This window comes from Tachyglossus aculeatus, chromosome 21 (genome assembly GCF_015852505.1).
Source record: "Tachyglossus aculeatus isolate mTacAcu1 chromosome 21, mTacAcu1.pri, whole genome shotgun sequence".
Classification (NCBI taxonomy): Eukaryota; Metazoa; Chordata; class Mammalia; order Monotremata; family Tachyglossidae; genus Tachyglossus; species Tachyglossus aculeatus.
This window is the reverse complement of record NC_052086.1, coordinates 10510986-10536078: the sequence shown is the minus strand read 5'-3', so window position 1 is coordinate 10536078 and position 25093 is coordinate 10510986. Positions and strand designations below refer to the sequence as shown.

The 25093-nt window shown below is 58.4% G+C and overlaps 3 protein-coding genes across 6 annotated transcripts in view; 2 read left to right on the top strand and 1 right to left on the bottom strand.

Moving 5' to 3' along the window:
* RHBDF1 (rhomboid 5 homolog 1) overlaps nt 1–12208 on the top strand; it is a 33767-nt gene extending 21559 nt beyond the window's left edge. For both annotated transcript variants that reach the window (XM_038763295.1, XM_038763294.1), the window contains exons 4-18: nt 2198–2411; nt 3740–3946; nt 4286–4408; nt 4528–4688; nt 4874–5131; nt 5376–5487; nt 6302–6376; nt 7143–7304; nt 7608–7708; nt 7890–7953; nt 8136–8230; nt 8824–8899; nt 9901–10001; nt 10900–11053; nt 11539–12208. In XM_038763295.1, coding sequence (XP_038619223.1) covers nt 2198–2411; nt 3740–3946; nt 4286–4408; nt 4528–4688; nt 4874–5131; nt 5376–5487; nt 6302–6376; nt 7143–7304; nt 7608–7708; nt 7890–7953; nt 8136–8230; nt 8824–8899; nt 9901–10001; nt 10900–11053; nt 11539–11958 — 2323 coding nt within the window. In that variant the 3' untranslated portion in view covers nt 11959–12208. The remainder of the gene's footprint in view (nt 1–2197; nt 2412–3739; nt 3947–4285; nt 4409–4527; nt 4689–4873; nt 5132–5375; nt 5488–6301; nt 6377–7142; nt 7305–7607; nt 7709–7889; nt 7954–8135; nt 8231–8823; nt 8900–9900; nt 10002–10899; nt 11054–11538) is intronic.
* A 698-nt stretch (nt 12209–12906) lies between these two features.
* SNRNP25 (small nuclear ribonucleoprotein U11/U12 subunit 25) lies at nt 12907–19490 on the bottom strand. Of its 3 annotated transcripts, none has more exons than XM_038763766.1 (6): nt 19272–19490; nt 16479–16569; nt 16167–16272; nt 14809–14883; nt 13519–13584; nt 12907–13315 (listed from the first exon to the last, which is right to left on the bottom strand). In XM_038763766.1, exons 1-5 carry the CDS (start codon nt 19476–19478, stop codon nt 13527–13529), a joined length of 537 nt encoding a protein of 178 aa, XP_038619694.1. In that variant the 5' UTR covers nt 19479–19490; the 3' UTR covers nt 12907–13315; nt 13519–13526. The 3 variants fall into 3 exon arrangements, with proteins under 3 accessions (XP_038619694.1, XP_038619693.1, XP_038619695.1); XM_038763765.1 differs by having other exon boundaries at nt 12907–13304; XM_038763767.1 differs by having other exon boundaries at nt 12907–13286.
* Nucleotides 19491–19599: 109 nt separating this feature from the next.
* POLR3K (RNA polymerase III subunit K) lies at nt 19600–21136 on the top strand. The gene is made up of 3 exons (XM_038763768.1): nt 19600–19774; nt 20078–20165; nt 20472–21136. Exons 1-3 carry the CDS (start codon nt 19664–19666, stop codon nt 20597–20599), a joined length of 327 nt encoding a protein of 108 aa, XP_038619696.1. The 5' UTR covers nt 19600–19663; the 3' UTR covers nt 20600–21136.
* Nucleotides 21137–25093: the final 3957 nt, after the last annotated feature.

Sequence of the window (25093 nt, the reverse complement as noted above, 5' to 3'; positions counted from 1 at the left end):
GAGAGAGGTGACCATGACCCCTGCCCCTCCCCGCCTTGCGTGCCCGGGAGCCCCCCCGCAGGCTGTGCCGACCTCCGCAGGGGCCACTGACCCCCGACCCTAGGGAGACCCCGTCCCTCAGACCCTGGCCTGCTGGGCAATGCCTCTGTCTCTCCCTTTCCTTCCCTGTCTCTCCCTCTCCTTCCCTGTCTCTGTGTGTCTCTGGGAAGGGTCTGTCTGCTGGAGGTCCCCACTCCCTGGCTCCCCTGACTCAGTATCTCACTGTCTCTGTGTCCAACCCAGCTCTTGCCCCTCAGCTTTGTCTCTCTCTGTCTCTCTGAGCTTGTGTCTCTGTGTCCAGCCCGGCCCCTGCTCCTCAGCTCTGTCTCTGTTTCTCTGAGCTTGTGTCTCTGTGTCCAGCCTTCTCCTCAGCTCTGTCTCTGTTTCTCTGGGCCAGTCACTCAATGTCTCTATATCCAGGCTGCCTCTCTCTCCTCAGCTCTGTCCATCTGGGATTGTCTCCGCGTCCAGCCCCATTCCCATTCCGCAGCTCTGCCTCTCTGGGCCTGTTGCTCGGTGTTTCCGTGTCCAGCCCGGCTCTCTCGTCTCAGCTCTGTCTCTCTGAGCTTGTGTCTCTGTGTCCAGTCCTGCTCCTCAGCTCTGTCTCTGCCTCTCGGTGCCTGTCTCTCAGTGTCCCTGTGTCCAGCCCGCCTCTCTTACCTCAGCTCTGTCTCTGTCTCTCTGGGCTTGTGCCTTTGGATCCAGCCCCGCTCCTCAGTTCTATCTCTGTCTCCCGGGGCTGGTGGCTCAGTGTCTCTGCGTCCAGCCCGCCTCTCTCGCCTCAGCTGTGTCTCTGTCTCTCTGGGCTTGTGTGTCCGCCCATCCCAGCCCCCGCTTCTCAGCTCTCTCAGTCTCTAGGCCTGTTTCTCTATGCCCAGCCCGGCTCCTCCTCCCGAGTTCTGTCTCTACCTCTCTTGGCTTGCGCCTCTGCGTTTAGACCTGCCTCTGCTCCTCAGCTTGGTCTCTCTGGGCCGGCCTCTCCAGGTCTCTGTGTCCAGCCCGGTTCCCGCCCCTCAGCTCTGTCTCCGTCCCTCTGGGCTGCTCTCCGAGCATCTCCACGCACAGACCGGCTCCCGCTCCTCAGCTCCGTATCTGTCTCTCTGGGCCTGCGTCTCTGCGTCCGGCCCGTGCTCCTCAGCTCTGTCTCTCTCTCTCTGTCTCTGTCTCTGTCCCGGTTTCCTTCCTCCCCGGCAGACAGGTGCGTTTTGAGCGAATTCAGACCCTGCCGGTCGACGGGCCCCGGGCCGCCCGCCGGCTGCCCCCTCGGAGGCGCCCGCCTCTCCCCCGCTCGTTGCTCAGGTACCCGGGCTGGCGCATGCTGCGTGGGCGCTGCCTGGGGCCGGGTGCGGGCAACGGTCTCCCCAGGGGGTCCCTCTCCCCTCTCCCCCCCAGCAGCCGGCCAGGCACTCCTGACCTTTTGCATGCCGCCCTTCCCCCAGCCAGCTCCGAGCCAGGATCCTTGCACGCCAGGCCGGGCTCGGGTGGTCTACCGGGGCCAGGGGTCCCCCCAACAACAGGAAGGGCACCCTTTTCTTTTTTAAACCTCTTCCTTGGCTTTCTCTGTACCGTTAATCTCCCCAAGGGGCCTTGCGGGGGAAGCAGAGGAGGCCAAGGTCCCCTTGGCCGCGGGGTTGGGATCATGGGGGGGGCCTCGTCCGGGGTAGGGAGGGGGAAAGGTGACCTGGCTGAGCTCCCAGGGGTGACGGAGGTCCCGGAGGCCTCCCCCATGGAAGGACCCGGGCCGTGCTCCTTCACTCCGTCACTGCTCAATGCCAGAGTGCCCGGCCCTCGACGCTTCCCTGGCCTGGGCAGGGGGTCTCCCCAGGGGACGGACTGGCATGCTCAGAGAGATTAGGTGACTTCCCCAAGGCCCCACAGCACCAGGGTGGCACAACCGGGACTAAAATCCGCCTCCCAGCCCGTCAGACGCCGTCCTGTCGCTGTCCCCCGGCGCCACCGGGCAGGCAGAGGGAGGGTCTGAGAGGGGGAAGCGGGCGGGGGGCCGAAGTTACAGGGTGGTCCCTGTGTGCTGTGAACCGTGGAGTGGGATGCAGGTGGGAGAGGAGGGGTGTGTGTTTGTGTGAGGGGTGGCTGCCCCCCCCCGGGCCCACCTCCCCTAACCTGGAGACCCCTCCCGCTCCCGTCGTCGGCGAGGCAGGGGCACAGCCGATTGGTTCGGCGTTAGCAAGGACAGCGACGCAACCCAGAAATGGCAGCGGAAGAGCATCTGGCACTGCAGCCAGCGCTACGGCAAGCTGAAGCCCCAGGTGATCCGCGAGATGGACCTGCCCAGCCAGGACAACCTGTCCCTGGCCAGCACCGAGACGCCCCCGCCCCTCTACGTTGGCCCGTGCCAGCTGGGCATGCAGAAGGTGAGCTGCCGTCGCCTCCGTCCCCGCGGCCTGGGATCCCCGTGTGGGACGGGGACTGGGTACTTCCCAGTCATCCTGGATCTACCCTGACTCTTAGGACAGTACCTGGCATGGAGTACTGTGACCATCGTCACCATTCTTTCACTCATTCGATCGTATTTATTGAGCACTTGCTGTGTGCAAAGTACTGTGCCAAGTGCTTGGGAGAGACCAGTAGCCAGTAGAGCGATAGACACGTTCCTTGCCCACGACAAACTCGCCGTCATCCGAAACCTCCCCACTCCCTCGATTCTGCATATTGAGTGCCTACTGGGCGTGCTGGGCACTGTGCTGAGCACTTCTGTAATCTCCTTGAGGGCAGGGATCATGTCTGTCCACTCTGTTGGACCCTCCCAAGTGTTTAGCATAATCAGTCAGTTAATTTTATTGAGTGCTTACTTCGTGCAGGGCACCGTTCTAAGTACTTGGGAGAGTACAGTTCAAGAGAAATTAACAGACTTGTTCCCTAGGGCGCTCTGTAAACAGTAAGCGCTCAATAAATATTATTTGCAAGCCCCTTAAAGTTGGGGAATGTGTCTGCCAACACTATTTGACCAATGGTATCTATCAAGCTTTTAGACTGTGAGCCCAGTGTTGGGTAGGGACTGTCTCTATGTGTTGCCAATTTGTACTTCCCAAGCATTTAGTACAGTGCTCTGCACATAGTAAGCGCTCAATAAATACGATTGATGATGATGATCAAGCGCTACTACGTGGGGAGCACTGTTCTATTGTATTGTACTCCCAGGAGTCCTCAGGAGCTTACATTCTAACAGCGGGGTAAAGGGAAAATCATTTCCAGAAAGGAGGAAAAAGAGACCGAAAAGATGGGGGAGTAGATGAGTTGATGCGTAAATGGGGTATTTATTGGGCACTTATTGTGTGCAGGGCACTGTGCTGAACGTGTGGGAGAGTCCAGGGCAGTGGAATCGGTGGACACGATCCCTGCCCGGCCTAGGGGTTGGTACAGATAGTCTGAGGCTCTGCTCTGGGGAGAAGAGAAATAAATCCCGGTAGAGCGGGGGAGGGCAGAAGCCTGAGCGGGCATGGGTCTTGAGTGGCATTGGATGGACGGGAGCCGTCTCTGCTCCTTAGGTCCTCTAGACTGTAAGCTCCTGTGGGCAGAGAATGTGTCTGTTTGACACTGTTGTGCACCCAGTTCGATAAATACCACCGACGGGCCGACTGCCACCCCGGCTCCTCACCGGTTCGTGCCAGGCGAGCGGGAGGGAGAAAAGGGGCGCCCGGCTCCCGGTGCCTACTTGACCTCCCCCGTGGCTCCGCCGCAGATCATCGACCCCTTGGCCCGTGGCCGGGCCTTCCGGATGGCGGACGACGCCGATGGCTACAGCGCCCCGCACACGCCCGTCACCCCGGGGGCCACCTCCCTCTGCTCCTTCACGAGCTCCCGCTCGGGCTTCAACCGCTTCCCGCGGCGCCGGAAACGCCAGTCCGTGGCCAAGATGAGCTTCCGGGCCGCCGCCGCGCTCGTCAAGGTGAGGGGCCCCCCGGGAATGGGGCCGGGGGTCGGACTGCCCGCGGGGGTGCGGGGCCCGGGAAGGGGTGAGGCGAAGAGAAGCGCTGTGGCCGAAGACCTGGCTTCTCATCCCGTGGCCACTGTGTGACCTTCGGCGAGTAGATGGGGATGAAGAGTGTGAGCCCCAGGTGGGACAGGGACTGCGTCCACCCTGATGATCTTGTATCTTCCCCCAGTGCTTAGAAAGGTGCCTGGCACGTAGTAAGCGCTCAGCAGACACCATTTAAAAAGAACCAACAGTGTGGGGGGCAGACGGGGCTGAGTCTGCCCATCACCAGCCCCGTGCCCTCGCCCCTAGGGCCGCTCGGTCAAGGAGACGGGCCCTCGGAGGGCCCAGAGGCGCAGTTTCACGCCCGCCAGCTTCCTGGAGGAGGACACGGTGGACTTTCCCGACGAGCTGGACACGTCCTTCTTCGCCCGGGTGAGGCCCGCCCCTCCCTCCTCTTCTCCCTCCACAGCCCCCGATGCCCCTCCCTCCCTGGCATCCCCGGCCCCGCTCCTGACGTACCACCGCCCCCTGGCATCCCGCCATCCACGCAGGAGGGGGTGCTGGCAGAGGAGCTGTCCACCTACCCGGACGAGGTTTTCGAGTCCCCCTCGGAGGCGGCCCTCAAGGACTCGGAAGAGAAGGGAGCTGACCAGGCCGACCTGACCGGCGGGGCCCTTGACCGCGGCGAGCTGGAGAGGAGCCACCTGATGTTGTGAGTGGGTGGCACCACTCCTCTGCCAGGGGCACAAAGGGGCTGGCACAGGGGGGTACATGGGGTCCCTTATGCCGAGATGGCCACCGCCCCTTCCCAGGTTGGGCAGGGGCTCGGGGCCGGGGAGGGACGGGCATTCCCACCCCCGCTGAGCTAGGTGGGGGGCACTCCCCCCGTGCCCGCAGGCCCCTGGAGCGCGGCTGGCGGAAGCAGAAGGAGGGGGCGGCGGGGTCGGGCCAGCCCAAGGTGCGCCTGCGGCAGGAGGTGGTGACCCTGGCAGCCTCGCGGCGCGGGCAGCGCATCGCCATGCCCGTGCGCAAGCTGTTCGCCAAGGAGAAGCGACCGTACGGGCTAGGCATGGTGGGCCGCCTCACCAACCGCACCTACCGCAAACGCATCGACAGCTACGTCAAACGCCAGATAGAAGACATGGACGACCACAGGTCTGGGTGCCGGGCCCCGCGGAAGGGAGGGGGTGGGCCTCGGGTGGGCGAGGGCGTGGAGGGAGCCGTCCGAGGGGCGGGCAGGTGGGCGAGGGGACTGGCCCCTGACCACAAGGTGGGCCGGGGCGGCGGGCACCACGTGGCTCTCCCCAGGGCCCGGGAGAGACGCTCCGGGGGCGGCCAGTCTGACCCGCCGGGTGTCCGCCCCACCCTCCCCCCGCCCCGCCCCACCCCCTGCCACCAGGCCGTTTTTCACCTACTGGCTGACCTTTGTGCATTCGCTCATTACCGTCCTCGCCGTCTGCATCTACGGCATCGCGCCCGTCGGCTTCTCCCAGCACGAGACCGTGGATTCGGTGAGGCCCGCCCACCCTCTGCCCACCCCCTGCCCGCCCCTAATGATGATAAGAGTGGTATCGGTTAAGCACGTACTACGCACCGGGGTATATGCAAGATCGTTCCCAGCTAAGCCCTCTTTTCTCCACCTCCCTCGCCCTCCTGCCTCATCTAGTCCTTTGGATCTGTACCCTTTGGGCACCTGATGTATACCCCGCCCACAGGCCCGCACCTCGAGATGGCCCTGCCTCGAGCCGGTGCCCGCCCCGTGCCAGCCTCGGCCCAGGAGGATGGTGCCGTTGGAGGGCACCTGCGTGTGCCGTACCCGGAACTTATTTCTGTAGATTGTCCGTCTCCCACCTCTAGACTGTGAAGGCAGGGAACGTTTCTGTCAATTCCGTTGTGTTGTACTCTTCCAAGTGTTTAGACCAGGGCTCTGCACGCAGCTGGTGCTCGGTAAATACCACTGACTGGCTGATGGTAATCAATCAATCAATCAATCAGTTGTATTTATTGAGCGCTTACTGTGTGCAGAGCACTGTACTAAGCGCTTGGGAAGTACAAGCTGGCAACATATAGAGACAGCTAGTGGAAAGGATGTAGCACAGGGAGACAGGAGACTGCTGTGTGATTTTGGGGCCGCCACTTGACCTCTCTGATCCTCTTAGATCGTGAGCCCCGGGGTGGAGGTTCGGAGGATGTGCTGGCTCTGATCCCAGTGCTTAGCACAGAGTCCCTGGGCCTGAGCAACGATCCCGCTCAGCCCCCGTGGTCAAGGGCCCCCTCGCGGGCCTCCCCTGACCTCTGACCCGATGCCCCCCTCGGCCCCTCCAGGTCCTGAGGAACAGAGGGGTGTACGAGAACGTGAAGTTCGTTCAGCAGGAAAACTTCTGGATCGGACCGAGCTCGGTGAGCGGAGGAGGGCCGGGTGGGTGGGAAGGGGCTGACGGGACATTGAGGGGCCCCCCACGCCTCCACACACGGTCTCTCCTGAGCCAGTGAACCGGTGCCAAAGTCCGGGGAGTTCGGAAGCAGCGCGGCCTAGTGAGTCACAGGCCTGGGTTCTAATTCCGGCTTGCTCTGTGACCTTAGGCAGATCACTTCTCTGGGCCTCAGTTTCCTCCTCTGTAAAATGGGGATTCGGTACCCGTCCTCCCTTCCTACTTAGCCTGCGAGCCCCATGTGGGACAGGGACTGGGCCTGTTCTGATCAGCGTGGCTTAGTGGAAAGAGCCCCGGCTTGGGAGTCAGAGGTCGTGGGTTCTAATTCCGACTCTGCCACTTGTCAGCTGTGCGACTTTGAGCAAGTCACTTAACTTCTCTGGGCCTCAGTTCCCTCATCCGTCAAGTGGGGATGAAGACTGTCAGCCCCAGGAGGGACAATCTGATAACCTTGTATCTATCCTAGCGCTTAGAACAGTGCTCGGCGCACAGTAAGCGCGTAACAAATACCATCGTTGTTATTGTTATCAACTTGTATCTACCCCAGCACTTGGACTGATGCTTGACGCATAGTAAGCGCTTAATGAATGTCACAGTTATTAATTACTATTATTAGGGCCGTGGGTGGGGCTGTGGGAAGAGGCCCAGCCGACTCCAGGCAGGGCTGGGGGCTAGGAGGAGGAGGAGCCCCCTGGCCCCCGCCCCCATCCCCGTGCGTGCTCCGGCCCCCGCAGGAGGCTCTCATCCACCTGGGAGCCAAGTTCTCCCCGTGCATGCGGCAGGACCAGCAGGTGCACAGCTTCATCCGGGCCACGCGCGACCGCGAGAAGAACTCGGGCTGCTGCGTGCGCAACGACCGCTCGGGCTGCGTGCAGACCTCCGAGGAGGAGTGCTCCGTGAGTGGAGACCCCCGCCCCACCGGGCCCCTCCTCCCCACACCAGAGCGCCGTCCCCTCACCCCATCAGCCGCCCCCCTTGCCACTCCTCACAACTGTTCCCCGCTCCCTTCGCATCACCCTCCCATCCGCCGTCGGCCCCCTCTATCCCCAACTGCTGATCCACCAGCCCCGGGCCCGCTTTCCCTCCTTGGACCAAAGCCACCCTCCCCCAGTTCTCGGCTGGAGCCCCTCTTCCGGCCTCCCTCCCCGCCGGCTCTCCAGGAGTTCACCCCGGCCCTCTCCCCTCTTCCCTCTCCCCAGTCCACGTTGGCCGTGTGGGTGAAGTGGCCAGTCCACCCCAGCACCCCGTATCTCGCCGGGAACAAGCGGCAGTTTGGTTCTGTCTGCCACCAGGACCCCAGGTAGGGGACTGCCCCCTTCGCCTTCTCCCGTGGGGGTCACGGGGTGCCGGGGGTGGGGGCGGCAAGGATCAGACCACTAAAGGGGGTGGGGGGCCTGCCCCCTAGGTCCTCCGGGGGTTCCCATTCTGGGGTAGGCCGCGGGGAGAGAGGGGGCAGGGCTGACCAGCCGGGATGGCCGCAGGGTGTGTGACGAGCCGTCCTCCGAGGACCCCCACGAGTGGCCGGATGACATCACCAAGTGGCCGGTGAGCGTGGCCTTCCGGGTCGCTGGGGAGGGGACCCAGGCCGGGAGGGGTAGGCCAGCGGGTTGGGGACGGGACGGGCATCTCCCTAGGGGCCTTGGTCCTGCTTGACTCAGTCCACCTTGCCCCCTCCCTCTTTGCCACCCCCTCCATCTCCCGCGACCTTTGCTCCCCGGCCCCCCCAGATCTGCACCAAGAACAGCGCGGGGAACCGCACCAACCACCCGCACATGGACTGCACCATCACGGGCCGACCCTGCTGCATCGGCACCAAAGGAAGGTAACGGGGGCGGCAGACCCGCCCTGCTCTCCCCAACGCAGAAAATCCACAAGACCCTGAGACCTGAGAAAACCGAGGGTACTCATTCAATCATATTTATTGAGCGAACGAATGAATGTACCTGCCAAGACTGAGGTATTCATTCAATCGTATTTATTGAGCGCTTACTGTGTGCAAAGCACCATGCTAAGCACTTGGGAGAGGACAATGTAACCACAAACAGACACATTCCTGCCCACAGCGAGCTCACAGTCTGGGGGCGGTCGGCCAGAGCATCCTCAAGATGAGATTTGCTCCAAGTGATATCATTGAGACACACCAGCATGTCACAAAGTGGTCAGGGGTAGGGTAGTATTGCTATGCACTGACCACCTCCTGAGGGCCAGGCAGTGTACTGAGCGCTTACGCAAGCCCAAGGCATATTCCCTGCCCAAGGGAGCTTATCCACTAACCAGAGAGAACAATGTGCAGCTATGCCCAGGAGCTAACGGGGATCAGTAGATCCCCGTGGTGGCCTCGCCTCCTCCAGGAAGGCCTCCAGGGCCCCTTGGGCCACATCCCGTCTCCCCTGACCCCAGACTCTCTGCCCCAAGGTGCGAGATCACCTCCCGCGAGTACTGTGACTTCATGAGGGGCTACTTCCATGAAGAGGCCACGCTCTGCTCCCAGGTACGGCTTCTGGGCCCAGCCGGGGACGGACTGACGATATTGAGGATTATGGTGTTTGTTAAATGCTTACTACGTGCCAGGCACTGTACTAAGCGCCGGGGTGGATACAAGCTAATCGGGTTGGACACAGTCCCTGTACCCCGTGGGGCTCACCGTCTTAATCCCCGTTTTCCAGATGAGGGAACTGAAGCCTGGGGAAGTGAAGCGACTTGCCTACTTCCAGGCCCGGGCTCTAGCCATTAGACCACGCTGCTTCTGTCAGGGCTGGGCAGAGAAGGATGGCAGGGCCAGGAGGGGACCCTCACTCCAAAAATCAAGGGGCTTCCCTGGGGACTGGTGCCTACAGACTCCGTCAGAGCCGCAGACGGGTCCCAAGAACAGCCTGGCTAACAGAGATGGAGGTTACCAGCCCGGCCTCCCCTCGGGAGAAACAAAGCAGGGCTGGAGCATCTGAAAGGAAGAGACGGGCCCCGAGGACAGGGCCGGGATTGACCCCGGTCCCCAGGCCATCTCCGAGCGAGCCCTGTCTCTGTCCGGCCCAAGGATGGCTACCCCTCATTGAGGCCGCAGTGGCTGGCTGGGCTACTGCGCTGGTCATCAGGCGACTGCACGTGGTTGCCCGGTCCCAGGTCCCATGACCCAACCCGGCTTTCGGGACGCGGGGCTCAAGTCTCCCTCCACCGCTGCCTTGCTGCGTGAGCTGGACTAGGGTCCTCGACCTCTCCGTGCCACCTGCCAGTAGCTCCCTCCTTAGAGGGCCTGTAGATTGGGGAGGGGACGGTCCCCACTCCGACCGTGAGGGAAGGAGACCCGGGACCTTCTCCCCGTTTTACCAGTCAGGGAAACCAAGGCCCGGCAAGCCGTCGGGTAGCACGGCGGTCGGCGGCGGAGCCGGGGCTAGAACGTGGGTCTCCTGACTCCCGGCCTCCAGCCCCTTCCGCTCGGCCACGCTGCCCGGGGGCGCGGGAAGCGGGCTGACGGGCTGGTGGTTCTGTTGGCAGGTGCACTGTATGGACGACGTCTGTGGGCTCTTGCCGTTCCTCAACCCGGAGGTTCCCGACCAGTTCTACCGCCTGTGGCTGTCTCTCTTCCTGCACGCTGGGCAAGTGGGGGCCCCTCCCCTCCCGGGGATGGTGGGTGGGGGGCCCCGACAGCCCCCAGTAGGCACAATGCACTGCGCTAAGCACTTGGGAGGGGAGAGCGCAACAGACGCGCATTCCCTACCCGTGAGGAGCTTCCGCTCCACGGGACGGTTACGGAAACATTGACCAACTGTAGTAGTCGTTGTCGTGGTGTTTACCGAGAGCCCACTCGGTGCAGCGCACTGTACTGAGTGTGTAGGACAGCGCAGCGAGAGCACAAGGCCTGGCCCCTGCCCGTAAGAAGCTACGCTCCACCAGTCACAGAAACCTTGACCAATAATAATAATTATGGTACTTGCCTAAGCGCTTACTATGTGCCAAGCACCGTTCTAAGCACTGGGGTAGATACAAGTTAATCAGGTTGGACACAATCCCTGTCCCAGATGGGCTCCCGGTCTTAATCCCCATTTTTCAGATGAGGTAACTGAGGCCCAGAGAAGTGAAGTGACTTGCCCAAGGTCACCCGGCAGACATGTGGTGGAGCTGGGATTAGAACCCAGGTCCTTCTGACTCCCAGGGCCGGGTTCTGTCCACTAAGCCACACTGCTTCAACTGTAGTAGTCGTCATCCTGGTATTTTCTGAAGGCCCATTAGGCGCAGAGCGCCTTGGGACAGCCCGACAGGAGCACAAGGGACGTTCCCCGCCCACAGCGAGCTTCCGCTCTAACGGGAGGGTTTCAGTTTGGGGTCTCGTGTCCGAAAGCGGGGAGCGTCTCCGCAGTCCTGGAGCGCATCTCTCACCCACCGGCCCCGGTCTCCCTTCGGGGCCTCGGTGGGCCAACTGAGGGGCACGCGAGCATGGGCGGGCGGAGAGGGCGGCACTAAGGGTGCGGCGCGGCTGTGCCCTCCTGGCCGTAGGATCCTGCACTGTCTGGTGTCGGTGTGCTTCCAGATGACCGTCCTCAGGGACCTGGAGAAGCTGGCGGGCTGGCATCGCATTTCCATCATCTACCTGCTCAGCGGCGTCACCGGGAACCTGGCCAGCGCCATCTTCCTCCCGTACCGGGCCGAGGTGGGTCGGGTACGGGGCCCTCCGTTCGGGTCAGGGTCCTGGGCGTGGCCGGACTTTAGGGAATGCCACCTGGGGGCAAGGCCCCATTTGAAGCGGAAGCAAGCCCGGTCCATGGGGAGCTTCTGCTCAAACGGGTGCTGTACCGAGCGCCTGGGGAACGGGTGGTGAGGCGCTGGACTGAGCGCTCGGGTGTGGGTAGCGAGGTGCCTACGGAACGGAAGCGAGAGCCACGCTCCCTGCCCGCAGCGAGCTTCCCCTCAAATGGGTGCTGGGCGCTGAGCTGAGCGCCCCGAGGCGGGTGGTGAAGCGCCGTACGGAGCGGGAGAGCCACACTCCCTGCCCACGGTGAGCGTCCACTCCAGCGGGCGCTGTACCGAATGCACGAGCCGTGTTGCCGGCCCACGGGGCGCTTCCGCCCTCGGGGTTGGGGGGGGACCGCCCGTCCCCTGGCGCCCGGCGACTGACGGGTCCTCCGCGGCCCGCAGGTGGGTCCGGCGGGCTCGCAGTTCGGCATCCTGGCCTGCCTGTTCGTGGAGCTGTTCCAGAGCTGGCAGATCCTGGCCCGGCCGTGGCGGGCCTTCTTCAAGCTGCTGGCCGTCGTGCTGTTCCTCTTCACGTTCGGCCTGCTGCCCTGGATCGACAACTTCGCCCACATCTCGGGCTTCGTCAGCGGCTTCTTCCTGTCCTTCGCCTTCCTGCCCTACATCAGCTTCGGCCGGTTCGACCTGTACCGCAAGCGCTGCCAGATCATCGTCTTCCAGCTGGTGTTCCTGGGGCTGCTGGCCGGCCTGGTCATCCTCTTCTATTTCTACCCCATCCGCTGCGCCTGGTGCGAGTTCCTCACCTGCCTCCCCTTCACGGACAAGTTCTGCGAGAAGTACGAGCTCGACACCCAGCTCCACTGAGCTGAGCGGCGGCGGAGGAGGACGCGGACCGCGGCTCCAGCGGGCCCGGAGCCGGGCGGCCCGCTCCGCCCCCCGCCCGGACGGGGGGGACTCGCCTGTGTTTCCTGCCAAGAGAAGGACGGCGCCTCGTTCAATTTTACTGAACCCCCTTCTCTTGCTGCCGGATGTGTCTTATTCCTTTCGGTCCTTTGTTTATAAGCGGGCCGGGCGGCCATTAAATGGAACGGGAGCGTTTTAGCTGCCAGAAAGCGTCCCCCTAGCCGCTGCTGTCGCCACCGCCCGCCTCGGTCTCCTTCCCTCAGCCGCGGTGGGCATCGGGTGGGGAGAGGGCGGGAGCGATGCCCCCGCCGGCCCGCTACTCTCTCTGGTCCCCGATCCAGGTGGAAGGCGGGGTGGCCCATCCAGCCCACCCCCCTTCCCGGACGTCCGTCCCACCCCTGCCCTTTGCAGCGGGGTCCCCTCGGGGGCTGGAGAAGTGGCCATCTTTACAGGAGTTTGCTGCGGCCAAAGGGAGGGGCGGGGGCTTCCTGCTTCTCCCACAACACGTGTTGCTTCTTGGGACTGCCATCCCATGATTCTTCTGTCCCTTCGCCACCCTGGCGAAAACCTCCAAGAAGATGGACTAAAGGTGAAGATGGGGCTCTGGGCTGCGGTGCTAGAGAGCAGAAGAGGGAAAGCAGGGTACGGGTGATGGTCCCTGCCCCGGGGGGCAGGGTGCCCACCGCCGGACCCTGGGCCAACAGGGCGAACCATGCCCCATCTCCGGCGTGACCCGGTGCTGAGGGAAGAGGAGCGGCTTGGCTTGGGCGGACGGCGGACCCTTCTGGCTACCCGGGCAGACGGACAGTGTTTGGTGAGTGAGCGGGGTGGTGGTGGGGGGCGAGGATGCCTTGGTCCCCGATCCCTTTGGGGCCCAGTGCAATGACCACACCAAGCCCCTGTGTGTGAGTGGAGGCTTTATTTTCCCATCAGCTGGCGCCTTCCCATTATCCCTTGCCCCACACACGGTCCTGGGGCGGCCCGGGAGTCACAGCCGGCGTCGGCCCCTTGAACCACGTTCAGACAAAGTCATAGATGCGGACAGGGCGGCTGTCAGTGAGACGGGCCCCACCTGGGCTCAGTGGAAGGTGGGCAGGCCGGGCCGTAGCTACAGGGCTCCAGGTCACGCTGGGGTCGCACAGTGAACAGAGCAACGGGCGAGCGGCCCCTTCACCGTCCCCCGTGCTGCTTCAGGCCCTGCACAGAGGCGCTCCTCCACGCCACCGCCGGGAAGCTCTCGGCCAGACGCTCCCCAAGAGCTGAAGACAGGGCTGCTTGTCCTCTTCAGCCTGGGTGGCCAGACAGAGCTGAAGAGAAACTGTGAGGTAGCTGCGGCCACCGCCCCCACCCAGATGAAACGAGGCGGAGAGGAAGCGTGCTGAGTGGGGTGACGCAGGCGGACCGGGGTATGGGCCCAGAGGTTGGGGGCGGCACCACGGCCCCGTCTGCCCCCCGGCTCAGGCTGCTTGGGAGAGCGAGGGAGACGTCCAGCAGGCCCTCTCCCCCCACCCCGCAACTTACCGAGCCGCTCATTTGTTCCTCAGTCTTTTGCTGAAGGTGACTTGGTCACGGTTCCGGATGCCGTACCTGGTGGGGGAGGGAGAGACCACCCACCGCAGCGCTCTTACCAGGGCAGAGACCCCGGGCGATGGCAGCCAGGGCTAACTGTTGATCGGGGTCAGAGGAGCCCGCCCCCTCCCCACCACCTCACCACGGGTTTCAGGGCCTGAGGAAACCTGCCTCTTCCAGCTGGGCCTGCGGCGGAGGAGGTGGGGGGATCCAGGCACCCCTCCCCATCCCAACCTCCCCACCCTCCCCACGCACTTTGGTTTGACTGGCCACTGACCCAGTTGGGTCAGCCAGTCAATCGTATTTACTGAGTGCTTACTGTGTGCATAGCTCCGTGGAGAGCAATAACCAACGGCCTACAATAAGCATTCACTAAATACTGGGGAAATACAGGAATACTATTGATCATTCAGTGGACTTTGAGAGCTCCCTGGGGGCAGAGCACTGTACTAAGCACATGGGAAAGTACACAGTAGTAGGCATGTTCTCTGCTGATAAAGAGCTGACGGTCTACAAGGGGAGACAGTAAGGCAAACTATAGAGAGGGGAACTAGTGGAGTAGAAAGATGTGGGAACTCACGCAGTTACGTGATACAAAGGTGCTCAAATGGCAGCTAGTGGGGGGTGGGGGGGTGAGAAACTAATCAGGGAAACTAATCCCAGCCACAGCCCCACACTTAGTACAAGTCAATCCCCAGAAGACGCTCAGTGCACAGTAGTTGACTGACTGACAGCCACTATCCATAGTCCTACACTCCTAGGGAGATTGACTGGGTTCCAGGTTTTTGGTTTTTATGGCATTTGTTAAGTGCTTACTATGTGCCAGGCACTGTTCTAAGCATTGGGATAGACACAAGGTCAGCAAGTTGGGCACAGTTCCCTGTCCCACATGGGGCTCACAGTCTTCATCCCCATTTTACAGATGAGGGAACTGAGGCCCAACGAAGTGAAGTGACTTGCTTAAGGTCAACCAGCAGCAGACTAGTGGCGGAGCTGGGACTAGAACCCAGGTCCTTCTGACTCTTAGGCTCGGGATCTACCAGGCCACACTGCTTCCCAACTTTCATCACCCCGACAGACTCCCAACTCTGACTCCCCCCGGGGAAGAAGGACCTTTTCTGGCCAGTTTAGAGGCAGGCCTGCCTGGAGACCGGGGGATGGACGAGTTGACTCCTGGGAGGTTTCCCCCACTTCTGGCTCTAGGATTCCGGGTAAACACGAAGGTGGGGAGGAGCCACTTACTCTCGAAGTTTCTTCCCGTCTTCCGTGAGCTTCTCTCCGGCAAAGGTTAAATGGTAGGTTCGCCACACGTAAGACCTGCGGAAGGCGAGAGGGGGCAACGCTTAGAAAGCTCCTGGCCCACCCCCCCAGGGGGGCCGTCCCTCGGGGGGCTCTTGGCCTGAACAGCAGCGGGGAGGCTGCCAGTTTTCCGGCCTGCGAGGCCCACGGTTTTCTCTGCAGAAGATGGGAGCCGGAAGGCTGGTAGCCAAGGATGCTTGAGGTCCGGCACTGTTGGTCCAGAGAGCGCTCTGTGCCACCGCCCCTTCTCGCCCCAGCCCCGTGGTCTAAGCGACCCCCCCCCAAAGCCCATCTCGCTGCCCAGCTGGAAGTCCCCTGAGGGCAGAGATTGGTTCTTGCTCCTTATTTGTTAAGCGATTACGAGGTGGCAGGTACTTGCAAAGCGAACCTTTGTATCTGTACTTGTACAGATGTACTTGTATCTGGAGTAGCTACAAGGTTGGCTCACAGTCTTTATCCCCTGTTACAGATGAGGTCACTGAGCCACAGGCAAGTTAAATAACTTGCCCGAGGTCACAGAGCAGACAAGTGGTGGAGTCGGGATTAGAACCCTGGTCCTCTGATTTCCAGGCTCTAGCCACTAGGCCACACTGCCAGAAGGTGCTTCCCCTATACTCTGGGCAGACTGACCTCCTATCCAACAGGCAATAATTCTCTCCCGCTTCAAAACCTTACTGAAGGCCCATCTCCTCAAAGAGGCCTTCCCAGACTAATTCTTTCCTCTTCTCCCACTCCCTCCTGCATTGTCCTGACCTGCTCCCTTCCTTCTTCCCCCTTCTCCCAGCCCCACGGCACTTATGTCCATATCTGTAATTTACTTATACTAATGTCTGTCTCCCCTTCTAGACTGTAAGCTCTCTGTGCGCAGGGAATGTGTCTGTTATACCGTTCTACTGCACTTTCCCAAGTGCTTAGTACGGTGCTCTGCACCAAGTAAGCGAAGCAGCGTGGCAAAGTGAATGGAGCCTGGGCGTCGGGAGGTCCTGGGTTCTAATCCCACTTGTCTGCTGGGTGACCTGGGGCAAGTGGCTTCACTCCTCTGTGCCAGGGTTACCTCATTTGTAAAATGGGGGATTGAGACTGTGAGCACCACTTGGGACAGGGACAACGTCCAACCCGATTTACTTGTATCCACCCCAGCGCTTAGTACAGAGCCTGGCACATAGTGAGCGCTCAAAAATACCACAATTATTAAGTACAACTGACAGACTGACTGCCCAGCAGAGGAGGAGCCAGCTGGCAGGGCCCGTGGGCCCCCCGCCCCCAAGAAGGGGCTCGGGTTGGGGGCACAAAGGGCTCACCAGCTGATGTGCTGGGTGCCGCCTTCTCTCTCCTGGCGGAGCTGCACAGATCGCTGGATGGCTTTCTTGAGGTCCAGCACAGTGGCGTTCTGCACTACCACGACAGCTGTGGAGACAGGGGAGAGACCCAGGCCTGGATGGGAGCCCCCCGCCCCCTCCCACGCATAGCCAGTGGGCCGCGGGCCCCCTCAACATCCCGGCACTTGCCACTTGGCCCTTTCAAGCCCTCACCCTTGACTGGGACTCCCTGCCCTCCTCCCTCTGCGCTGCCCCCGAGTCCCATGAGCCCCCCGGGACGGGGAGGCTTCGTACGGATCACTTCCTCGTCCACCTTGCACACGCGGACGGTCATCGCTTGCCCGTACTCCAGCGCAATCTGAGAATTGATCTCCTCCAGGGTGACCTGCCGAAGAAGGGGGGGAAGGCCGCCGCGGGCGGGGCAAAATTAGCCGCGGGATGGAAAACCCCAGGGGGACCTCCGAGTCGGTGGGTCCCCCCCACCCCTGCAGCACACCAGATCTACCCACCATCGTCAGGTAGTTTCAATCAATTAATCGATCTAATGGTATTTATTGAGCGCTTGCTGTGTGCAGAACCCTAGACTAAGCACTTGGGAGGGGACGACATCATCATCATCATCATCAATCGTATTTATTGAGCGCTTACTGTGTGCAGAGCACTGTACTAAACACTTGGGAAGTACAAATTGGCAACATAATATAACAGATACATTCCTTGTTCCCATTGAGCTTATATTGCTAACAACCTTTAGCAAGGTTTACGGATTATGGCAGAAGACAGGACGTATTGGAGAAAATCTAACCAGCCACTACGAGTTGGACGGCACTTGATAATGGTAATAATAATAATAATAACAGAGCTGCCAGAATGTTGTCAGCTCATTAGCATTAGAAAGGGATCTTATTACCACCGTTTACTGGAAGATGAACTTTAATGTGTTGCGAATGGCACCCTATTAATTAAACAATTGTGGGATTTTTGGAAGAACCTAGGGAAGGTGCAAAAGGTAATGAATATTCTCCACCCTCTAGGTGTTTACAACCTAGACTGTGAGCTCGTTTGGATAGGAAATGTATTTGTTGTTCAACTGTACAAGCGCTTAGTACAGTGCTTCGCACACAGTGAGCGATCAATCAAAACGATTAATAACAATAACAATAGTTGGGGAGATGCCTTAAGATAAATTATTGATGAAACGCAGCAGTGTAGTTCAAAAAGCATGGGATTGAGAGTCGGAGATCGTGGGTTCTCATCCCAGCTCTGCCACTTTTCAACTGTGTTACTTGGGGCTTGTCACTTCACTTCTCTGTGCCTGTGACCTTTTCTGCAAAATAGGGGGGAAGACAGTAGTAGTAGCGTCCTCTCCCAAGCGCTTAGTCCAGTGTTGTGCACCCAGTGAGTGCTCAGTAAATAATAATAATAACGGCATTTATTAAGCGCTTACTATGTGCAAAACACTGTTCTAAGACCTGGGGAGGTCACAAGGAGATAAGGTTGCCCCACAGGGGGCTCAGAGTCTTCATCCCCATTTTCCAGATAAAGGAACTGAGGCCCACAGAAGTGAACTGACTTGCCCGAAGTCAAACGTCTGACAATAGGTGGTGCCAGGATTTGAACCCGTGACCTCTGACTCCAAAGCCGGGGCTCTTTCCACTGAGCCACGCTGCTTCTCTGAGGGAGTGAAAGAAGGAAGGAAGGAAGGCAGGGGTGTTTTGTTCTGACGACTTGACACCTGTCTACACGTTTTGTTTTGTTGTCTGTCTCCCCCCTCTAGACTGTGAGCCCGTTGTTGGGTAGGGGACTGTCTCTATCTGTTGCCAACTCGTACTTCCCAAACGCTTAGTACAGTGCTCTGCACACAGTAAGCGCTCAATAAATACGATTGAATGAATGAGTGAATGAAGGAAGGAAGGCAGGGGTGTTTTGTTCTGACGACTTGACACCTGTCTCCATGTTTTGTTTTGTTTTGTTGTCTGTCTCCCCCCTCTAGACTGCGAGCCCGTTGTTGGGTAGGAGACCGTCTCTGTTGCCAACTCGTACTTCCCAAACGCTTAGTACAGTGCTCTGCACACAGTAATTGCTCAATAAATAAGATTGAATGAATGAGTGAATGAAGGAAGGAAGGCAGAAGTGTTTTGTTCTGACGACTTGACACCTGTCTACATGTTTTGTTGCCCGTCTCCCCCTTCTAGACTGCGAGCCCGTTGTTGGGTAGGGACCGTATCTACATGTTGCCAACTCATACTTCCCAAACGCTTAGTACGGTGCTCTGCACACATTAAGCGCTCAATAAATACGATTGAATGAATGAGTGAATGAAGGAAGGCAGGCAGGAGTGTTTTGTTCTGACGACTTGACACCTGTCTACATGTTTTGTTGCCTGTCTCCCCCTTCTAGACTGCGAGCCCGTTGTTGGGTAGGGACCGTCTCTACATGTTGCCAACTCATACTTCCCAAACGCTTAGTACGGTGTTCTGCACACATTAAGCGCTCAATAAATACGATTGAATGAATGAGGGAAGGAAGGAAGGAAGGCAGGAGTGTTTTGTTCTGACGACACCTGTCTACATGTTTTGTTGTCTCCCCCCTCTAGACTGCGAGCCCGTTGTTGGGTAGGGACCGTCTCTATCTGTTGCCAACTCATACTTCCCAAGCGCTTAGTACGGTGCTCTGCACACAATAAGCGCTCAATAAATACGATTGAATGAATGAGGGAAGGAAGGAAGGAAGGCAGGAGTGTTTTGTTCTGACGACACCTGTCTACATGTTTTGTTGCCTGTCTCCCCCTTCTACACTGCGAGCCCGTTGTTGGGTAGGGGACCGTCTCTATCTGTTGCCAACTCGTACTTCCCAAGCGCTTAGTACGGTGTTCTGCACACATTAATCGCTCAATAAATACGACTGAATGAATGAGTGTTTTAGACTGTGAGCCCACTGATGGGTAGGGACCGTCTCTATCTGTTGCCAACTCGTACTTCCCAAGCGCTTAGTACGGCGTTCTGCACACAATAAGCGCTCAATAAATACGACTGAATGAATGAGTGAGTGAGTGAGTGAATGAATGAGTGACAAGGGGTGGGTTACCTGGATGGGCAGGTCGCAGAGCAGCGGGTCCTGCACGATCATGGCCAGGCCCTCCTGGAACACGTCCATCACCTCGGCGTGCGGCAGCGACTCCTCCTCATCTTCCTCCTGCTCCTGCTCTTCCTCCCCTTCCTCCTCCTCCATCTCCATCTTCTTCTCCACCTCCTCCTGCGGAGGACCACGCTCGCCCGGAGACCCGGTCGCCATACCAACGCCGCTGCGCATGCGCCCTGCTCAAGCTCCCCCCTCCCGGTGACGTCACCGCCCCGCGCATGCGCCCTCCAGCCCTCCCCTCCGCCCGGGGCCGGCCTCCCGGTGACGTCAGCGGGCGGCGCGGAGGCTTCTGGGAAGAAGGAGCAGCCCGGCGGGCGTCGAGTGAAGGAGGGGCCGCCATGTTGTTGTTCTGCCCTGGCTGTGGGAACGGGCTGATCGTAGAGGAGGGACAGCGCTGCCATCGCTTCGCCTGCAACACCTGCCCCTACGTGCACAACATCACAAGGAAGGTCGGAACCGGACGGGGGACGCCCCTCTGGGCCTCAGGGGCCTCATCTGGAAAATGGGGCTGAAGACCGTGTGCCCATGGGGGAGTGTGGTCAACCCTATTAACTGGTATCTTCCCCCTATTCTCGACAGGGTGCCCTGCCCAGAATGGTTGCTTAGCAGATAACATTGAAAAAATAAAAAAATCCATCCCAACCAGTGAATCAGGGATTGGATTAGCCACCGGTCTGAGGGACCCGTTTCGCCTCATCCTGCCCCTCTTCCCGCTTTTTCACTCCCACATCCCGTCTGTTTGGTTTTCCCAGGTCACAAACCGGAAGTACCCCAAGCTGAAGGAAGTGGACGACGTGTTGGGGGGAGCAGCCGCCTGGGAGAATGTGGACTCCACCCCAGGTACGCGGGCCAGGCCTGAGGGAAGAAGGAGGCCGGCCGGGCCTCGGCCCCGTTTGTCCCTGGAAGACCCTCCGAGACCCGGCCTGGGTCCCTGGGCCAAGGGAAGGACGAAGAGGAGTCGGAGAATGGCCAAGGACCACGTTTACCCAGAATCCTCTAGGGGTGGGGTAGGGTGGCAGGCCCAGAGGCCTAGCCACAAAGAGCCATCCCTTTCCCTGGGCTTCCCCGTGTTAGGTTTGCCCCTTAGAGACCCAAGTCAGGCTCCGGGAGACCCCTCTGACAGCCGTTCCCTCGTTTCTCCCGCAGAGCCGTGCCCCAAATGCGAGCACCCCCGGGCCTACTTCATGCAGATCCAGACGCGCTCGGCGGACGAGCCCATGACGACCTTCTACAAGTGCTGCAACGCTCAGTGTGGACACCGCTGGCGGGACTAGGACGGGGCGGGGAGGGTGGGGAGGCCGCACGATAGGAAAAATGGCCTGCTGAGGCGGAGGGGGTCAGGGAAGGACGGAGGGCTTCCCGGGAGTGGGGACCGTGTCCGGAGGGGAGTTAAACCTAAGTGTTAGGGTTTTTTAAATCTCCCCCCGACAGGCCTCGTCGCAAGGAGCAGGGTGAACGCAGGAGTTCCGGAAGCGGGACCTTTTTGCCCCAAGAGGCCGAGCTCCCTGCACCTTGGCAACGGGTGTTTGTCCTTGGGTTCGCAGATCACCCTTCACCAGGGGCAGGGGTGTGCCAAACCGCAGTGAGAGGGTGGGGTTGGGGGCAACAAACCAGAAGGCCCGGTCTCTCATTCTGGCTCTGCCATGAACCCGCTGCTGTAAAATTGTGGACGTATTACTTAAATGTCCATGGGCCTCGGTTCCTTCAACTGGAAAATGGGCGCAAAGTGGGTTTGTGAGCCCTGGGTGGGACAGGAACTGCGTAAGATCAGATAGCCTCGAATTTGCCCTTGCAATAAACGTTTAAATGAATGAGTATTTCTGAACATTCACTAGGTGCAATATGCTGGACTAAGGAGCATAGGCAGTACAAAACAATATTGTTGTATTGTACTTTTCTAAGCACTTAGTACATAGTGAGTGCTTAATACACATGAATGAAAAGAAATGATACATTCCTTGCCTACTTGGAGCTTCACTCTAAACCTGGGGCGGGGAAGACGGTCCTTAAAGAATAAATCGGGGCCAACAAGGAAATAACATGAGTTAACATGAGAGCCCTGCATCCAGGAGGGCTCTCATGGGCAGAGAAACAACAACCAGAAAAAGAAAAGTGATATTTTTTCAGCACTTGATGTCAAAGAGGGTACTAAGTCCTAAGTTTAGAAGGTAAACCAATCGGACAGTTACTGGGGAGGAAAAATAGATATTCGTTTGACAGCCCCACCCAACTTTACAGATGAGGAAACTGGGGCCCAGAAGAGACGTGATTCGCTCAGCCAGCAGGCAATCGATGGTATTTACCGAGCGCTTACTGTGGGCAGAGCACTGCTGTACCGAGTGCCCTGGATGGGTATGATAACCATCGTGTTGGTAGACACAGTCTTTGCCCTCAAGGAGCTTAGAGTTTAGTGGCGAGTGGCAGAGCTGGAAGTAGACCTCAAGGTACAGAGCGCGAGGGTAGGGAAAAAAGGTCAGGGAATGTGAATAAAGGTGGAAGGTTTTCCGATCCCTGGGACACGGGCTGCTGCTGGGAGTAGCCCGTGTCCCGGGGAGTGGAAAACCTTCCACCTTCATGCACATTCCTGGTTGCTGCTTTCCTAACCACTATCCCACCCATGGGCCGATCAGTCGTGAGATGGACTTTCAATCAATCCATGGTATTTACTGAGCGCTTACTCTGTGCAGAGCACTGGACTCAGCACTTTATCAATAGTATTTTTTGAGCACTTACTGTGTGCAGAGCGCTGGACTCAGTCCCCGGGAGGGTACAGTACCACAGAGGTGGTAGATGTGTTCCCACCTGATTATCTTGTTATAAGTGCTTAACAAGAACCGTAATGGTTATCTTTTGACAATTCATTTGGTAAGCATGATCCCTGCTTTCAATGAGCTTACAGTCTAGCCAGCTACCTCACCTGTGAAATGGGTATTGAGACTGAGCCCGACGTGGGACAGTGACTGTGTCCAACCTGATTTGCTTGTATCCACCCCAGCACTTAAAGCAGTGCTTGATGCATAGTAACTTAACAAATACCACAATCATTAAGGATGTTAGCATAAAAGCTGTAGGGGTGGGGATGAGAGTAGAACCAAATCTGTGGGAGAGGCAGTAAAAAGGGAAAATAGTTGGGGGGGATAAGAACTTTGTCCGGGAAGGCTTCCTGGAGGAGATATGGTTTTAGCAGGGCCATGAGGATGGCTTTGAAGCCAGCTATGACTTTCGCACTGAATCAGTCCTGGGGATTGCCGCTGGGAGGGACACCCCTTTAAGGCCACAGGGTGTTGGAGAAAGTACTAGATGGATGGAAGGAATCCAGCCCCCACCCCTCAAATGTCACTCCTGTCTGTCCAGACTTCTGATGGTGAGTTACAGCGCCTGGCAGTTAGTCACTCAGCGTTATTTCATTCAGTTGCATTTATTGAGTGCTTACAGTGTGCAGAGCACTGTACTAAGCACTTGGGAGAATACAATAATAGACATTCCCTGTCCACAATGAGCTTGCAGACTAGAGTGGGGAAACAGCATGGCTCAGTTGAAAGAGTGACTTGGGAGTCAGGTGGTGGGTTCTAATCTCGACTCCACCACATGTGGGCTGTGTGACTTTGGGCAAGTCGCTCCACTGCTTTTTACCTCATCTGTAAAATGGGGATTAAGATCTGGCAATCGTGACTTCCTGACACAGGGGTGGCACTTATCTTGACTGATTACGTAATCTCTGAAGCGCTTCCTCCACTCCGTGTACTAAGCGCTGGGTACAGGAGTGGAGATAATCAGGCCTGTCCCCATCCTCCCCGGGAGTCACCATCTAGGTCGGGGAGGACAGATACGCAGACGCGGACCAGAGAAGGGAACTCAGTCTGCCCCAGGCATCCGGGCACAGCGGAAACTCTGCCATGGTACCGGCCTAGTCACAGATATCACTAAAATCCACCATTTCCTCTCCATCTGAACTGCTACCATGTTAATCCAAGCACTTATCCTATCCCGCCTCGATTACTGTATCAGCCTCCTTGCTGACCTCCCGGCCTCTTGTCTCTCCCCAATCCGGTCCATACTTAACTCTGCTGCCCGGATCATTTTTCTACAAAAACTGTTAGTCCGTGTTTTCCTACTCCTCAAGAACCACTAGTGGTTGCCCATCCACCTCTGCATCAAACGGGAACACCTTCCCATCAGCTTTAAAGCCGTCAATCACCTTGTCCATTCCTCCATTACCTCACTGCTCTCCTGCACCAACCCAGCCCACACACTTTGCTCTTGTAGTGCCAGCCTACTCACTGCACCTCGATCTTGTCTCTCTCACCCATGCTCTCCCTCTTCATATCTGACAGATGATCACTCTCCCCATCTTCAAAGCCTTATTAAATGCACATCTCCCACTAAGCCCTCATTTCCTCTTCCAGGCCTGCATCGCCCTTGCACTTTGATTTGCACCCTTTATCCACCCCTCCCTCAGCCCCATAGTACTTACGTCCATATCCATAATTTATTGATTTATATTAATGTCCGTCTCCCCACCTAGACCGCAAACTCATGAGTGGGGAATGTTTCACTCAACTCTGTTATACTGTACTCTCCCAAGTGCTTAGTACAATCAAACAATCGTATTGAGCGCTTACTGTGTGCAGAGCACTGTACTAAGTGCTTGGGAAGTACAAGTTGGCAACATATAGAGACAGTCCCTACCCAACAGTGGGCTGCCTTGCATACAGTGAGCACTCAATAAATAGGATTGATTGATTCTCCCTCACTGCCTGGTGGCTGGCTTTGGCCTCGCCCTGTCCCCTCAGCTCCTGGCAGGGGACTGGGGTGGATTAAAGAGATGGAGGGACACAGAGCTTCCCGCCCCCCTCCCCCCCCCGCCCCTAGTTCGGCAGCAATCAGAACTTGGGTGATGCGGGTTTGGGGCCCTTTGCAACCTTTCTGAACTGTTTCGCATTCATGACCCCAGAACCCCAGCTCTTGGGGTTCCCAAAAGGGGAGAGTCGACGGTTCTTGAATTGTCTGAGCTGGGTCATTGTGGGAGGGTCAGGGATGGAAAGGGGAGAGTCAGGAGTGTTGGTCTGTGCTGGGTCACAGGAGAGAGTCAGCGATGGAGAAAGGAAAGTCAGAGGTGTTGGATGGTCCTTGTTGGGTCACTGGGGGAGAGTCATGGTTGGAGCAGGGGGGGTGGTGGGGGGGGTGATGGAAGATATCCAGGAAGGCAGCTAACACAGCATCTGATGTCTAAGCATCCAAGTGTCCTGATGTCCCCCTCAGAGACAGACAGGGTCCCTCCCGGGCTAGGCAGGATGAGGTGCTATCCCAGGATGGCATCGCTCTAGCCCATCTCTTCCATTTCCATTGAAGAACATTGTGGCCTAGCGGAAAGAGCCCAGGTCTGGCAGTCGAAGGACTTGGATTCTAACCCCAGCTCTGCCACTTGTCTGCTGTGTGACCTTGGACAAGTCACTTCACTTCTCTGTACCTCAGTTACCTCATCTGGAAAATGGAGATTAAGACTGTGAGCCCCATGTGGGGCAGGGACTGCATCCAACCTGATTGACTTGGATCTACCGCAGTGCTTAGTAAAGTGCCTGGTGCATAGTAAGCACTTAACAAACATCTTAAAAAAAAAGTTCTACTCCCTTCTATGTAGACTGTGAGCCCCATGGGGGACAGGGAGTGGGTATAACCTGATCCATTTATTTCTGCCCCAGAGCTTAGAACAGTGCTTGGAACATAGTAAGTGCTTAAACAAATACCATAAGTCGTCTTTTTTACTT

Bases quoted from the DNA above. Each gene is read 5' to 3' on its own strand.
- SNRNP25 (XM_038763766.1), bottom strand. From the start codon at position 19,478: ATGGCGACCGGGTCTCCGGGCGAGCGTGGTCCTCCGCAGGAGGAGGTG. The intron at 16,273-16,478 runs GTACGAAGCCTC...CTGTCTCCACAG, and splicing joins GGTGGACGAGGAAGTGATCC to CTGTCGTGGTAGTGCAGAAC. The intron at 14,884-16,166 runs GTGAGCCCTTTG...CGCCTTCCGCAG, and splicing joins GGCACCCAGCACATCAGCTG to GTCTTACGTGTGGCGAACCT.
- POLR3K (XM_038763768.1), top strand. From the start codon at position 19,664: ATGTTGTTGTTCTGCCCTGGCTGTGGGAACGGGCTGATCGTAGAGGAG. The intron at 19,775-20,077 runs GTCGGAACCGGA...TGGTTTTCCCAG, and splicing joins TGCACAACATCACAAGGAAG to GTCACAAACCGGAAGTACCC. The intron at 20,166-20,471 runs GTACGCGGGCCA...TTTCTCCCGCAG, and splicing joins GAATGTGGACTCCACCCCAG to AGCCGTGCCCCAAATGCGAG.